This window comes from Aulonocara sp. 'chitande type north' Nkhata Bay, linkage group LG17, assembly GCF_057382095.1.
Source record: "Aulonocara sp. 'chitande type north' Nkhata Bay isolate Kocher_YH1m ecotype deep benthic linkage group LG17, A_spYH_male_GT1.1, whole genome shotgun sequence".
NCBI lineage: Eukaryota > Metazoa > Chordata > Actinopteri > Cichliformes > Cichlidae > Aulonocara > Aulonocara sp. 'chitande type north' Nkhata Bay.
In genome coordinates, this window is record NC_141360.1 from 30,773,607 (window position 1) to 30,788,751 (window position 15,145).

Below are 15,145 nucleotides of genomic sequence, written 5' to 3' on the forward strand. Positions count from 1 at the left end.
ACATATAAGAGCTACGACATATATGTGCACGTGTGTCACACACTGTAACCACCACTTAGAAACAGCTCCAAAAAGATCAAGCACGATTTCAGCGTTAATTATGATCCTGTGAAATAGTTGGCAGGCTGATCATAATGATCTGAGAGAGAAAGTGAGGGAGAAGGGATTCTGAATCTGTCTGTCTAAAAACCTAAACCAAGAAACAGTTCACAGAAAACAGTGAGGTGAATGTACGTAAACAGCTGCATGCATCCAGACATGTGCTATTCGCATATTGTGGGTGCACACAGGTTTGTGAGGTTTTTAACACCAAAAAAGTCCAATGCACTTCAGAGTATCCAGATAAAGCAAAAGTACTGACAAACCTGATCAAAGCTGGTAGATAATTGCAGTAAAAAGTTTGGAAACCCTATGGAATTACCAGGCTTTTCCTCATTGAAGTGATAATTATAAACAATCTGTTTGAACTAATAACACACAAATACTTTTCTTCTTTTAGGTATTTATGAAACATATCAAATGATTTCTTTGCAACTGTAGGTAGTCACCCTTTGCACAATCATTGTCCAGTCCATGAGTGTTCAGGTGTCCACTTTACACTGAGAAGATTGTTGATTTAACCTGATGATAATTTTTAAGGACACAATTTGTGACGTTGAGTTGTGTGAGTTGTGTTGGCAATACTCTCCACGTTTGTTTCCATTACATACATAGTATCAGTACATTTACAAGTGTTGAACGCTATTACCAAGCATTTAATTGTTGATTGGAATATGGTGAGTGTCTCTTACCTGCAGTAGGGGTCTCTGGACACCGAGAACCTTCATGGTATCAGCATTGGCAAGAATCTTCAGAGGATCAGCTGCCTTGCTAACTGCCTCGATTTCCTTATTAATCTCTGTCCGTACCTAATGGTTGATTGACAAAAGTTTGCGTCAAATAATATATTTACAGGGGAAATGAATGAAGATCTGTTTTCCATGCCATTCCATGGAGTGAGGTAATCAGTAATCAAGTAAATGATCAACTTCCTCCAAAACCTTGCTTCCAGAGAAGGACTTCTTCACAATCCATTTTTAAGTAATTTCGTAAAACCTACCTCTTTTCATTAGCCACAGTATGAGAGTTGATTTTTACTTGTTTTGAATTGTTTTTGTATTAATGGTTTTGCATTTTTATTCTGTTCTTAATGTTAAGCACTTTGGTCAGTACTTGCTGTTTTAAAGTGCTTTATGAATAAAGCTGGCTTCGCTTGACTTGGCAAAAGATGCAATAAATGAAAATAGCTGGGAAAATAGATCGCAGCTTGAAAACAGCATATCATGTAGGTAACTTAAAAGTGAAAAGAAAATCTAAGAAACTGAGAGACAAATGTTTCCATGAGGCAGAATTACAATTCCATTTGTGCTAAAGCAGTTTTCCATCCATCCATTCGTTTCCGCTTATCCTTTTCACCTTTTCAGGGTCGCGGGGAGCGCTGGAGCCCATCCCAGCTGTCATAGGGCGAGAGGCAGGGTACACCCTGGAAAGGTCGCCAGTCTGTCGCAGGGCCAACACACAGGGACAGACAACCATTCGCACTCACATTCATTCGCACATTCACACCTAGTGACAATTTGGATTATCCAATTAACCTATCCCCACGAGCTGCATGTCTTTGGACGGTGGGAGGAAGCCGGAGTACCCGGAGGGAACCCACGCAAACACAGGGAGAACATGCAAACTCCACACAGAAAGACCCCGGCCTGATGTTGGAATTGAACTCAGGACCTTCTTGCTGTGCGGCAACAGTGCTAACCACCGTGCTGCCCGCTAAAGCAGTTTTAAACCAAACAAATAAAACACAGATTGATGCAGAATAGATTTAATTTGTGCAGGAAACTCTTCTGTTTAAAATACATGAACCTGCAAACAGGGAGAGATCTATGTTCTATCTATGGCCACATATACTTGGAAAATAACGTGTAGTTGCATTAGCACACCTCATTCTACTGAGCTAAGACCTTGAAATTCAAACGCAACAGTGGTCTCTAGTACTATGCCATTTCGTTTTGAACATGACTAGGCCCTGAAAGTCCATGCTTCAAAACATCAGGTTTGGCTCCGATTCTTCCCGTTGAGCTTCCTTTCATTCACACGAACACTGCTTGTGGTTTATGATGTAAGAAGCTAAAATCGCAGGTGAAGTGAGCTTTTATTCTTAAGAAATAAGGCCTTGTGGGTAACCTATGCGTGATGCAGTTCTAGTGTTGTGAAAAGACTGCAAATTTAGCATCTGAGGAAACCACTGTGAAACGGGGATGAAAAAAAGTCAAAGTATAGAAATATGCCTACATTTCAATATCTAAATGGGAGAGAAATAAAGGCCCGGTGCAAACAATGTTGTGAGCGTCTTGCTCCCTCCCCCTCTTCACTGCAGAGTTTTAAAGGTTATCAGCTAATGAGGCAGGCTAGAGCGAAGACACAGCAGCATTTTGAACTTTTGAATAGCCTTAAAAAAGTTAAACACACACTCTGTAAGCAAGCATTAGTCATTTAACAACAATGAACAATCCAAACTACTAGAAATGTGCAAGTTTCAAAAATATGAGCAGCTTCAGTTACATTATATTAAAAATTTCTGGGAATGTATGTTTATGTATTTACAAAATGTTAAAGTGAAACTAAAAATTAGGGCAGGAAATCAACATGTGATGTAAGATGTCAAGATATATGTGTATTGTTTACTCTATTATACATATACAATGTTATAAAAAGTTTATTACCACAGACTATCTAGCAATATCTAAGCAACTGTAAATATAAAAAATATAAAAAATAACAAAATTATACTTAAATATGCCTGAAATAATTACATAAAATAATAAATCTTTCTATAAATATTGTAGCTTTCCCCCCCAAACCCAAAAACCTTGATTTCTCTTCAAGGTATCTTAAGAACCTTTGCAGTGATGTGTGTTTTCTTATTCCAACAAATCCTATTGGTCTATTGGTATTTTATGTCAATCCAAATAAAACAAAAAAGTAGTTTACTTTATTCTTTTAAAAACAGGCAATACTGCTAAATCCACCCAATTTACAGTACGAAAAATAAATCAATTAAACTACACTAAGTCAAATTTATTTGTGTTTATTTGTATTCACAAGTTTACACTAAGTGAATGCAGTATAAAAAAAATCTGTGTTCAGTGAGAGGAGATATATAAATACAATAGCATCTACAATACATTTTTTAAAAATCCAGCATTTAAAAGAGTTTGAGTCTCTAAGTGTCTATAAAAAGCAACAAAAAAAATGTTAAAGATGTAAATTTGGTTGTTGTGCCATTGTGCTTCTTCTCACAGAGAAAACTGAGAATATGTGTTTTGTTTCGCTGTGGTCTTTCTGTCCAGAATGGTGTTGAAACCAAAGGACTTTGACATGGAAATGCTGACACAGCAGATTAAGTGCATAATTGTACAAGTAGACAATACTGAAAGGGATAACAGCTAAATTTAAATTAGGTCGAGTTTTGTTTTGTTTTTTTAAACACTACCTGAATTTTTTTTAGTTCATTAGTAACCACAGCAGATGTTGACTGCAGTGGAAGAAGTTACAATGAAGCGTAGCTGCGGTTTCTTAATGTGAGGGATTGATTTCTGGGAAAGCTGGTGTTTCACTAAAGCGCTGCACTGACTGCTGATATCGCACTCTGTGAGAATTCATAAAATCCATCAATTTGTCATTATACTAACCTGGTTAAGGAACAGATCATTAATGTAGTAAGTGAGGAAAGCTCGAAGCTGGCACTGCTTGGCTTGACCTGGCCCCATGTTCATCTCTATTTCCTTAATGAATCTGAAAAGAAAAGGAAAAACATACAGATTTTAAGACATCAGAAAAACACCTGTGAGTAGTGGCTCATGTTGAAGTATACAGGCTTGACACCAGCAACACAATAACACTGTATCACTGGATCCAGCATCAATTCAAGGAGTAAGGTCTGCCATAGAAGCAAATTTTGGAAAGCTTTAAATGCCCCTCAAGATGCCTTTCAGTAGGGCAATAAAGCTTAAAGGCTCCAGTGGAGCTCCTTAGAGCCATTAGGGCAAACTTCAGTTAGACTAGCTAACTCTCAGCTGTGTGTTTGCAATAGTGGATGTGTACAGAGAAACACAATGGAAAGTATAAAATAAAACACCAGAGCTTTACAGAGTTATTAATATGAACCAATCACAGCTGCAGAGTGTATGCTCTCAGAATTCTTCCCAAACGCTGGTGTCTGCTTGGTCAGATAGGGTCAGACAGTTATATATGGGTTTGTAGAGGCACATACACACCTCGTTTGTCAAAGAATCACTGGTCACTGGCCTTGTCTCACACACACACCACAGGGCAAACCATGCAAGAGTAAGTGCCTTCTCAACCGCTCAGCACATATAAATGCACAAATAAATCAAACTCCTCACAACAGAATTCTTTGACCTATAAGACAGTTAATGTATGACCTCAACTTCCAGAACAGAGAAACAGAGAGTGTGTAAAGACAAGGAAAAACGAAATGCTTTATGTGGGAAGATCTTGAAAAAGTGAAGACAGGAGATGAACATAATACAGGTCTGAGGCTGTGAAGATAACTCCAATTGGAGATTCAGCTGGACATAACCATTTGTAAAAAAAAAAGACGGCTACACCATTGCCTGGTAACCTGTCTCTGTGCTTTAGTAATGCGAAGTGGAAGTTAGGGCCCACAGGCTGTAGCATTGCAGACAACTAGTGACACTTAGTCTATGCTGGAATATAGATCAGTGAAGGTGGATGATTGATTACCTAAAGCTTGCATACACACACACACACACACACACACACACACACACACACACACACACACACACACACACACACACACACACACACACACACACACACACACACACACACACACACACAGAGAGAGAGAGAGAGAGACAGACATGCACGCACACAAAAATGCCCACAAATAAAAACAAATCTCAAAAAGCACACAATGAGCACAAGCCGTGGGATCACACTACTCAGCAACTGTACCCAATTAGTCAGCAAGAGCTGAGCCAGTATGTTTCTGTATGTGCGTGCATCCTTGTGTGTCAGAGTAGGCAAGAGAGACAGGGTGAGCAAGAAACCTAAACCTATTCTAAATCCTCCATTGATTCCCACTGAAACTCACCACAACAGAAAGTTAAGTAGGAAAAACTCTTCTGTGGCCTCATTAAAACCGTCAAGCTTGCAAAACCATGGAGCCAAGATATATATAAATACACACACACACACACACACACACACACACACACACACACACACACACATATATACATACATACATACGTGTGTGTGTGTGGTTTTTTTCCTGTTGTTGACAACTTCATTTCCAGAAATTGATCACAGGATAAAAGTTGCCAGGTTGAACGTGCATCGTGTTGTTCTGCGATCCCTCGCACGCTGTCAATATTGTCATTGTTTCAATACAAGTGCCAAGATGATGAATCTATAAGTTGGTGTGTGAGCACAGATGGATTTTTGTAGGCAGGGGTGATAACGTTTGAGTAATGTAGCAGGGACGAGGCAGTAAAACGGCTTTGTGTATCCAGACAGCCATCTGGCACCGAGCCGCGGGCCCATTCCCCGGGATACAGAGCCCATGGGTGATACGAGGAAGTTTAGCAAAGGTAGCTTGGCTAAAAGCACTGTTGGGGCCCACAGTGCTTATACAGCCCAAAGAGCACATGTTCAGTGAGCAAGACAACACACATTAAACAAAATGTTTTTGAGTGGCTTCAGAGAGATCATTTGGAATATAGAGTAGTGAGCCTGGTTAAAATGTAAATGGATAAATAACACAGGGAAAAGCACAGACGAGCTGTGACTTCCAAATGGATCCTAAAAGAAAATCTCTCCCAGCTTATTATCATTACAACCACATCTTCCAAACGTCTGCCTTGCTGGTGGCATGGCATACCGTAGAGATACTTCTAATGATGCTGATGATGGTGATAACAAATGACAGCATAGAAGTTAAAACACACATGCAAGCCCTCACAAACATACCCATCTAAAAGCCATTAACTTGCCTAAAAACTCAGAAAGTACTCTTCTCTGCAGCGTGTAGAAGCCCATTTGTAGACACTGCGAGCAAAATCTCAAACAGAAACATGGGGAGACAGACTGTCCTCTCACTGAAGAATGACAGCTAGCTTAATATGATCTCTCAAGGCTACATCTGAGCTTGCTTTTACACTTGTCTAACCTACCATTTTCACCTGTTATCATGAGCTACAGCACTATACAACAGAAAATGACTTGGTCTGATAGATTCTCAACTTGTCTGGTTTGAATTCTCTCTGCATTAATGGTGGAAAAAAAGTTTTCTATTCCCCTGAACAAGTCTTGTCTCGCTATATTAAGTAGCCAAAGCATATTTCAGACACGCTTTAAAGGGCAAAGTAGTACTGTTTCATAAAAGCAGCCAACATCCTTAAGGCTCTCTTATTTCTACAGAAATAAATGTGCATTTAGACCTGCATACCAGTCTAACTTACCTCATAAAAAAATCATACTAGTAAAGTTACCAGTGGGCAAATACATAAAATGCTTTCTTAACTGGCTTCCAATTAACAGAATTTTTTTTTTTAAATTACTCATTAATAAGATGCGTTTAATGCCACCAGACTTCAGTAACACTGCCCATTTAGCTGATGATGCTGTTATAATTGGGCCCAATGTGATGTTAACAATGTCAGTTTCATTGAGAGGTGACAACAAAACACACCAGTCAACCATATGGCAGGTGTACACAGCAGAGGTGTCAGCCAAGTCGCTAAGGAGCCGCTGTGGAAGCAGTGGAGAGACACAGCAGCAATAATGCCGTGTAGATTCACCCCTGTGTGTGAAATCTTAATAACCTTAAATAATCTGCTTATCTACTCGCACAGACACACACACACACACACACACACACACACACACACCTTTTTTCCAGCTGCCCTAAAAATAATATGACAGTCACTGACACACCGACTGGCAAAAAACAGCAACACAGCCCAACAAAGGAAATGAATCACTGAAGGGACAGCAGGATTTCAGAGTGAGTCCCTGTAACCCACAAACGACACATATAGTGCTTAATGTCACTACTCAAACGGCTTAAAGACACCACGATAACACAGTCGGATCTTCCAAAAGGATAATATCATAAAGCAATACATGTAAGGAGTTGCTGTTAACTTTATTTTTACGTTCATTTTTCTCCAAGCTCTTTTACTAATGACCGGAGAGTCGGGCCACTGTATAAAGTCTCCTTTAGCACATCTTGAAGATTATCAGTGGGGTTAAGATCTGGACTCTGCAGTGGCCAGTCCATGTGTGAAAATGATGTCTCATGCTCCCTGAAGCATTCTTTCACTATTGTAGCCCAATGAATCCTGACACTGTCATCTCGGACTATGCCCGGAAAGAAAAGCAATCCACTGACAGAAAAACCTGGTCATTCAGTACATTCAGGGAGTCAGCTGACTTCCTTCTTTGGCAACATAACGTTTCTGAACCTTGACTGACCAACTGAAGCCACCTCAGGTCATAACACCGCCCCCACAGGGTTGTTCACTACGCACCAGGCATGATAGGTCCATCACTTCATCTGCCTCTGATTTTCTGATTAGTCTCACTGATAAGTGTCTTTTTTTTTTTTTAAAGACTATACAGTTGTTTGTTTAGTCCCATTCCCCTGAGTTCTCTTCACATTGTGTGGGTGGAAATGCTCTTTCACTATTGAATTCTACTGTTGACACATTTTGATGGGATTTCACCAAATACTTAAATAATCTCTGATCACGATCATAAAAAAATAACCCTGTTAAATCATTTAAGATGATGGTTCACAGCAATCCTTCTGATTGTCAATCAAACGATTTAGTATTTATCACTAATAAAATGTACAACCAAAGTAATGTATTTTTAAAAAAAAAAGGTTAAGTATTACTTGACTCCATATTGCTACATTTAGGTTGAAGCAATCTCTCCAAAACAGCTATTCCTTCACCACGGGTGCAATAGAAGCAGTGACCAGGCAGACACAAAACATAAAATGAATCCAGTTTCTCTTCTAAACGACAGACAGAGTGGCTTCAGAGGCAGCAGATCCCACACACACATATCTTCACACAGATGCCAAGACTCCATCACTCATACCCTTCCAAAACACGGCATGCGGACAATACAAGCCCCAAACAATAAAAACATACCCAGACTTTCATTCAAATTCAGTGTTTGTTAAACTCTGTATTTCACTCTGGATCCAACATGGCTGCACACTTGCACATTAAGTACAGTTTCTTAGCAGCCACTGTAGATGATTGTACTTGACATCATGTAATTATCTGTCATTAGAAAACAGATGTCAGAGCCTAGGGTCTAGAGCTGGATAATTCTAGGTGTCATGCCCCATGTGTAATCATGTTAAGAAATAACATTCCTGACAGGCATAATATATTTATGCTAACATGAAACTGTCTAATGAGTGAATTTACTGTATCCCAATGGCTTTGTGATCATTCGGAGAAAGCTAAGGTTGGAATATTTTTTTAGATAGGTAAAACAAATGAGAAGAGACAAGGACAAAAAATGTTTTTAGAGCAGTTTTGAATTAATCTCCCACTAGAAACTAAACCTAAGGTAACAAATGCATCTTTAAATGGAAAGGGCTGGGATCCCATCATCTATCTGCAGCAGCAGAGTAATGATGCTGAAAGAGAAATGGGATAAAGACAGAGATTTAAGAAAGACAGCAGAATAAGAGTGTGCTGAGATCGATTAGGGACTCAGCATTTTTAAATCTCCCTGAATTCCCCTCAGGCACGAACCTATCGGCTATGGTGAATTCTGATTTCACTGCCCGGAGAGGAAGGCTGGTTCTGTAAAGACCTGTCACATATCAAGGACAGGACAAACAGCACCTCTGCCAAATAAGAGAGCAGCAGGATAAGTGAGAGCAGGAGTTTGTGTCTGTGCATAACTACATCCATGGCATACTTATAAAGTGTGTCGCACTTACACACACACACGCACAGACATCTCTGGGACACTTGAAATCACTATTTTAATCTTTCTTACAACGGTACGAGCCACTTAAGGGGGATTTCAAAACTCATAAAAGGATTTCAATAGATAGGTAACACTTTATTGGCTTTATCTCACAAGTAATATTAGTGTCCGTTCCAACTAATTTCCATCTTTTAATTGTTATCCAACTGCATGTTCTACATTGATTCTCTTGGATATTACACACTCCAGTACACACTACTTAATTATTTCTACAATGGTTTTACATTGATGAAGCTGCACCTGAGGATATAAAGATCTACTCAAGAGCTTTCAAAGCACATAACAGCAGCACTGAGTCAAAGAATACTTTATATTATAGACAACTTTGGATGAACAATGTTCCAAGCAAGCAAATGCCACATTCACCACAGGATGGCACTGTGTCAGCTTCATCTAGGAGCTCAGGCTTAAAGACTAAAATTAAAAGGTAGATGCTTTCTTTATAATAAACAGATTTAGAATAAGAACTAAGTTGCCATTTGTTATGTACCGATTTTAACCCACACAAGATTTTCTGCATGGCTGGGTATGTGAGACTGGAATACAGAGGAAAGCAAAAGAAAGTGACTGATAAATAGTTTTTGTTTATTTTGTTTTGTTTTTTTTATTTATCTTTTTCTTAATGTGACAATACTGTGTGTGATTAAGTGTGTGAGCATGTGTTTTCATCAGTCCCTGGTGAAATGCATATGGTCTTCCCACACACCGCCCACGCCTCTTCCAGACTCCCTGCTGTTTACACCCTGTTCTTGCCCCCGTTGCTGCATCGCATACGCTGAAGGCTTTCGGTGTGTTTTCGATGTATGTGTTCGCAGTATGTGCAGTGGCCTGTGTGTGTGCGTGCAAGAGCAGGTGTTTTTGTAAGAGAAGAAAAGAGATTTAAAAAAAAAAAACAACAACGGGGGGGATGCAAATGTATTATGGAAATTAGGTGAGCAAGTGTGACCACATGCTCAGAGAAGCAGGTATAAATGGGCTTTATTATCAGAACCTTAACTAGGAAGAGTGAGATTTGTAAAAAATGACAAGAGAAGTCAATCCTTTTGTAGCCCTATGCTGCACAAGCTGCATGTACACCACAATGGATGAGAGAAAAAGGACTGCCACTCTGATGCATCTATTATAGTTGCTTCCCATTATTTGGTGCTTGACCCCAATAAAAAAAGAAGAACAAAAAAAGAGATTAGCGTCATAATTTGAATGAAAAAAAATTTTTTCACACCAAACCTCCTTAATTAGTAACCTTGGCAACAAACTTCCACTAAGTAAAACGTTCTGTCAGGTAACCACAGCTCTTGTAGGTTAACAGGATAGTTTCCTCTTTTTTTGTTTTAACTGAAGGTAGGTATACATAAAGAGAATAATAAAGCTTGTGACATAGATTCAAGAGGAATAAGTTAATGATTTGGCTCAGAATCAAAAATAACCAATCAGCTGCTCTTTGACACCTTAGGGAAACATTTGCATCCTTTGCCTCCACTTATGCGGTATAATTTGAATAAAAGACTAAATATATATTTAAATGTTTGATTGGTTTCAAAATGTGGGGTTAAAAACTACCGACAAACATACTCCAACTGTGGCTTAGTGATTAAGCCAATGCCAGTCTTTGCATGTATATGTTTGAACTCCAATTTTGGCTTCCACCAATTACGAAAGAACGGGCAAAGCTAACTAGTTATAGTGCTTAATAATCACATTTAGTAAAAAAAAAAATGCATTTAGGCATGTAGACATGGTCAACACAACCTAATGAAGGTTATTTAAGTGGATTGTGGTAGCATCCATTGTTTCTGTGAGTGTTTTCATGCAGTCTACAAAGCAGCCAATGAGATGAAGAAGGGGAAAAAAACTCAAAATAGAAAGGAAGGCCAACAACACTAATTTTAAAGAGACGATTCCTGTATTCTGTACACTCACCTGTACTCCACGGATACAGTTATATAAGGTAAACATGGAGGGCTATAAAGGACATAAATAATGGCAAATGTAGGAGAAACACAGTGATGTTGATTTTGTGGTTATCTGTGTTTGGCAGAACAGCAAGCAGGTGTGTGTCCATATATTTGCAACAGATGTTCATTCTGTCTATACATGGTTGTGCGCTCTCACATACTACCTCCATTCACCTTTATGTCTCTGCATGTACTTCGTAAATGTATGCAGACACTTGTGTGTATGTGTGTGTGTGTTGTCACAGTGTGGTGCAGACCAATTAAAACAAGGAGATTGATGACCAGGGGCTCTGAGTAGCAGCAGCGGCTGTAGCAGTAGCAGACAGCTGCTTCCTGCAGACAACAGGAAATGAGATGGCCCTGTTTAGCTGACGGTGCCAAACAGAAAACACCACAGAGCCTCAAAGACAAATCACCACCTTACTGCTGCTACAGGCCTCTTCTACCGTTTTGCTACAGCATGCTCTCTAAATATAGATGTATGCCACAAGATGCTTCTTCATGTAGGGCATGAGTGAATTTGGGTTTATGAGTAACGTGAGGTAATTATGCAGTCACCTCTATAATAAGAGAAAAAATGTACTATTGTTATGGTAAATTACCGATTAGCTGACGGTAATAGCATTTTAATGTAATTAAGGTCTACTTAACAGCCACATCTATTTTTCTTCAATTTTAAATTTAGAATTAAGTAAGTGCCTTTCTAGCAAGGGCTCAAACCTGTCCACTGGTGTTTTGTTACTATTCACTACAGGGTTTTGACAAGTTTGACAAGTTTGGGTTTTTTTTTTTTTTTTTGCTAAAGGTTGTCATGTACATGCTTTTAATAGAAATGGCTGTCTCTGCTGTCTGTTTAGTGATGGACAGATTTAGAGTCTTTGGAGTCTTTAGTGCAAGTTTAACAATATAAATGTCCCCAACCACTAGTAATCATAAAAGAGCTGAAACACCATCCATGCATAAAGGCTTTGTATTGCAGTCTGATTTTCCAAAGCTACCAGTGGAACACAAAACATATCTCCCATTTACATTTAATGGAAGCTAACTGTTGCTTTTTTCCCTTTATCTGCAATCCCGTGAATGGAGGAGGGCTGTGGGAAGCAAGGGGAAGTTCAGCTGTCTCGCATGTTTCATTGAGCAATTAAGACCACTGAGAGGTAAATATCTCTGAATGTCACAATAGGAGGCTCCTAGGCCCAAATTATGCCTTTTTAACCCCCAGTGTACAATGCCGATGAATAGAGACAGCGAGGCAGGTGATGGCACAGAGGCGTGTTCGTGTATGGCCCCATCAAATGGCTATTTTCTTAAGAACAAATACCAATTGCAATTTCAGACACACATAAACACACACTATTCTCTAGACAGATAGGCAGGTGCAGATAAACACTGTATCTGCTTTGATTGTACCCTGCTCAGTGCTTAAGTATTTTAAGAGTTCACCTCCCTCTTATAAAAACAAGACTGATTAACAAGCAGAGCTCTAAATGGACTCCCACAGGGGGAAGGGGACTGTTTTATTAAAGTAAGCTAGGAAGTAAAAAAACAAAGCTGACAGAGTATAATGCAGACACCGATAATTGAGTATAACAAAAAATATAGACAGGCATTCACTTTATGGCTATCGTTATATTGGTTTTTGGAGAAATCACCATATTTAGACGAGAGGGTGGAGTGCTAAATTATGAGCTACCAGACTATTTTGTCAAATAATTCTACCAATTAAAAACCACCTGTGACTTTAACCTGTCATTTAAAGTGGGCAATAATTATGCAAGCTGAGAATTCTTTTTTAAATTATAAAATAAATGAATTTTTTTTAAAAAATAACGTGCAGCTCGTGTAAAGGCAGAAATTACCTATTGAGACCAAACTGGTTTTTACACAGGGATGTAAACTTTGTTTAGTTCTGTTGTGAAGCTGGGCGATATGCCACAGCAGTTTGTGGGGATTGACTCGCTTTAGCAGCCAGCCTTAGGTGGCTATTCAAGGAACCACAGCTTTTGGCACTTACAAGCTGGTTTCATTTTCCAGCCCTGGAGTCTGCTGCTTGGCAAAAACTGAAAGACTTCAGGTTAAACTGTAAAGAGTGTTGGACCCAATTAAAGGTGGTATTCACACTGTTTGAACAGTCTTAGCAGAAAACTAGCAAACAGGAAAATGCATACTATATGTTAGTACGGAGCACATGTGAAGACAGATGGAGGGAGACTTATCTGAGCCAGTCATATCCTAATTCATACGTTCTGCCTTTGGTGAAAGTCATAGCATACCAAGCTTTAGCTCTTGCTTTTTAAGTTGTTAAGTGGTCAGAAAGCAAAGAATAAAGTGGACTGAATGAGCGTTATGCCCATCTTCTCTGACCTTCGCAAACCCTGGCACGCCTATACACTCGCACATCATAATCTTTTCTAATCAGAAGTGATGGCGAGGTATATACATCTGAGCCAATGAAGGACACTCATGGTTCAGTGAATGACTCAGCAAGACTGAAATGGCAACTATCCCTGCGAGAGCAAAGTGCGAAGGCACTTTTCAATTCGCCTGAAAAAGTACTAAGAAAAACACTTAACCTCCACACAACACACAAAGGGCTAGCAAGCAAGGATTGACATGAGGAGTCTATTTTGGCCCAAAGAGGAGAGTGAATGAAAGATGCCCTGAAGAGAGTAGGCAAGTTGAGGTCAAAAGGATTGCTTTGAGGAGATGGCAATGGCTTCAATATTTTTTTCAAAGATACAATTGCCACGGGTTAAGAAAGACAATTTAGTTGACTTACAAATAAAAAACTGTCTTCATCTTACATTCCCATTTCAGTACGTCACTTTATCATGTATTTCCTTCTACTGCCCAGCTAACACAGTACACTAGCACTTCGCAGTATCACAGATGCTTAGAGTGATGCAGTCCTTCAAAAAAACTGTTGCTTGGTGAGCCACTTCACATCATATTTTCTTATGATAAAAAAACACTCAATATTTATCACCTCTTCTCCTTACTGTATGCCCTTATCTTATCTCCCACCTTTCATTTCACTCCTTTTTCTCCCCCCTACTGTCATTTCTGGCCTCATATCCCCTGTAACACTTCAGACTCTTCCCATTCACTCATCTCTCTCTTACCCGCTCTACCCTAATTCCCCCACCTCTCTCTATTTTTACCACTCTATTGCGGTTATATCTCTGTGGCACTGTTTCAATACTTGCCACACCTTTCCTCCATATCTCGTCTCCCTCTCTCTCTTTTAGACTTCAATTCCATTTAGACCTTTATGTTAGCGTAGGACTTTCCATCCTGTTGCATCCACGTAGTAAATTGAAATGGTTCTGGTGGCTCTATAGAAGCCTGATTGAATTTAAAAAGAGAAAGTACCATAAAGAGAACTAGTGGTGAGAGGTCTGTAATACACTCAGGGCTTCCCATGCTATGACAGTGTTGACAGGGGGAAGGGAGAGGGAAGAAGGAGGCACCAGAGGTGAAGATCAGTGGGATGGTGAGAGGTAAGAAAAAAGAAAAGAAAGGGTAAGAGGGCAAAATGACTGAAAATGTTGAAAAGAAATATAGTCTTGAAACCAGCCTATTACCCATCACATGCAAGCCGATACACAGAAACACAAAAACCTTCATAAGCCCTTGATAGTGACACCTCACAGAAATGCCTCAATCACGGTTTGCATGGCCTGGAGGGAGTGAGGTGACAGGTCTCATATTGGAGAGGGCCAACAAAATGCAATTCCAGGAAGTCAGCTCTAGGGCTGTGTGTCTGTCATACGTACAGCTCTGATAATACTCCCACACATCACATTACACCGCCAAAATAGCCACCTCTCAGCGTACAGGGCATTCACATTCACCACACTGAAAGAAAAGTGACAGACACACACATCACACACACATGCAGCTGGTTTGTGTATATATTACTGCTAGGAAAAATATGATGTTACAGGTTAAATTATTCATTGATCCTTTCATAGCCTTTTCAAGCCTTCTCTTTGTAATGTTATGTCTTGGCCTGTGTGTTAGTGTGTGTCTACTTGAAAGGGCTCTCATGGGATAGACACAACCTCAACCTTGAG

The 15,145-nt window shown here is 39.5% G+C and overlaps 1 protein-coding gene across 1 annotated transcript in view; it reads right to left on the bottom strand.

Annotated features, from left to right (window-relative positions):
- exoc4 (exocyst complex component 4) overlaps positions 1–15,145 on the bottom strand; it is a 146,493-nt gene that overhangs the window by 55,280 nt on the left and 76,068 nt on the right. The window contains exons 12-13 of the mRNA XM_086268783.1: positions 3,735–3,837; positions 792–908 (exon numbers count right to left, since the gene is read on the bottom strand). Of these exons, the coding sequence (XP_086124909.1) occupies positions 792–908; positions 3,735–3,837 (220 nt within the window). The remainder of the gene's footprint in view (positions 1–791; positions 909–3,734; positions 3,838–15,145) is intronic.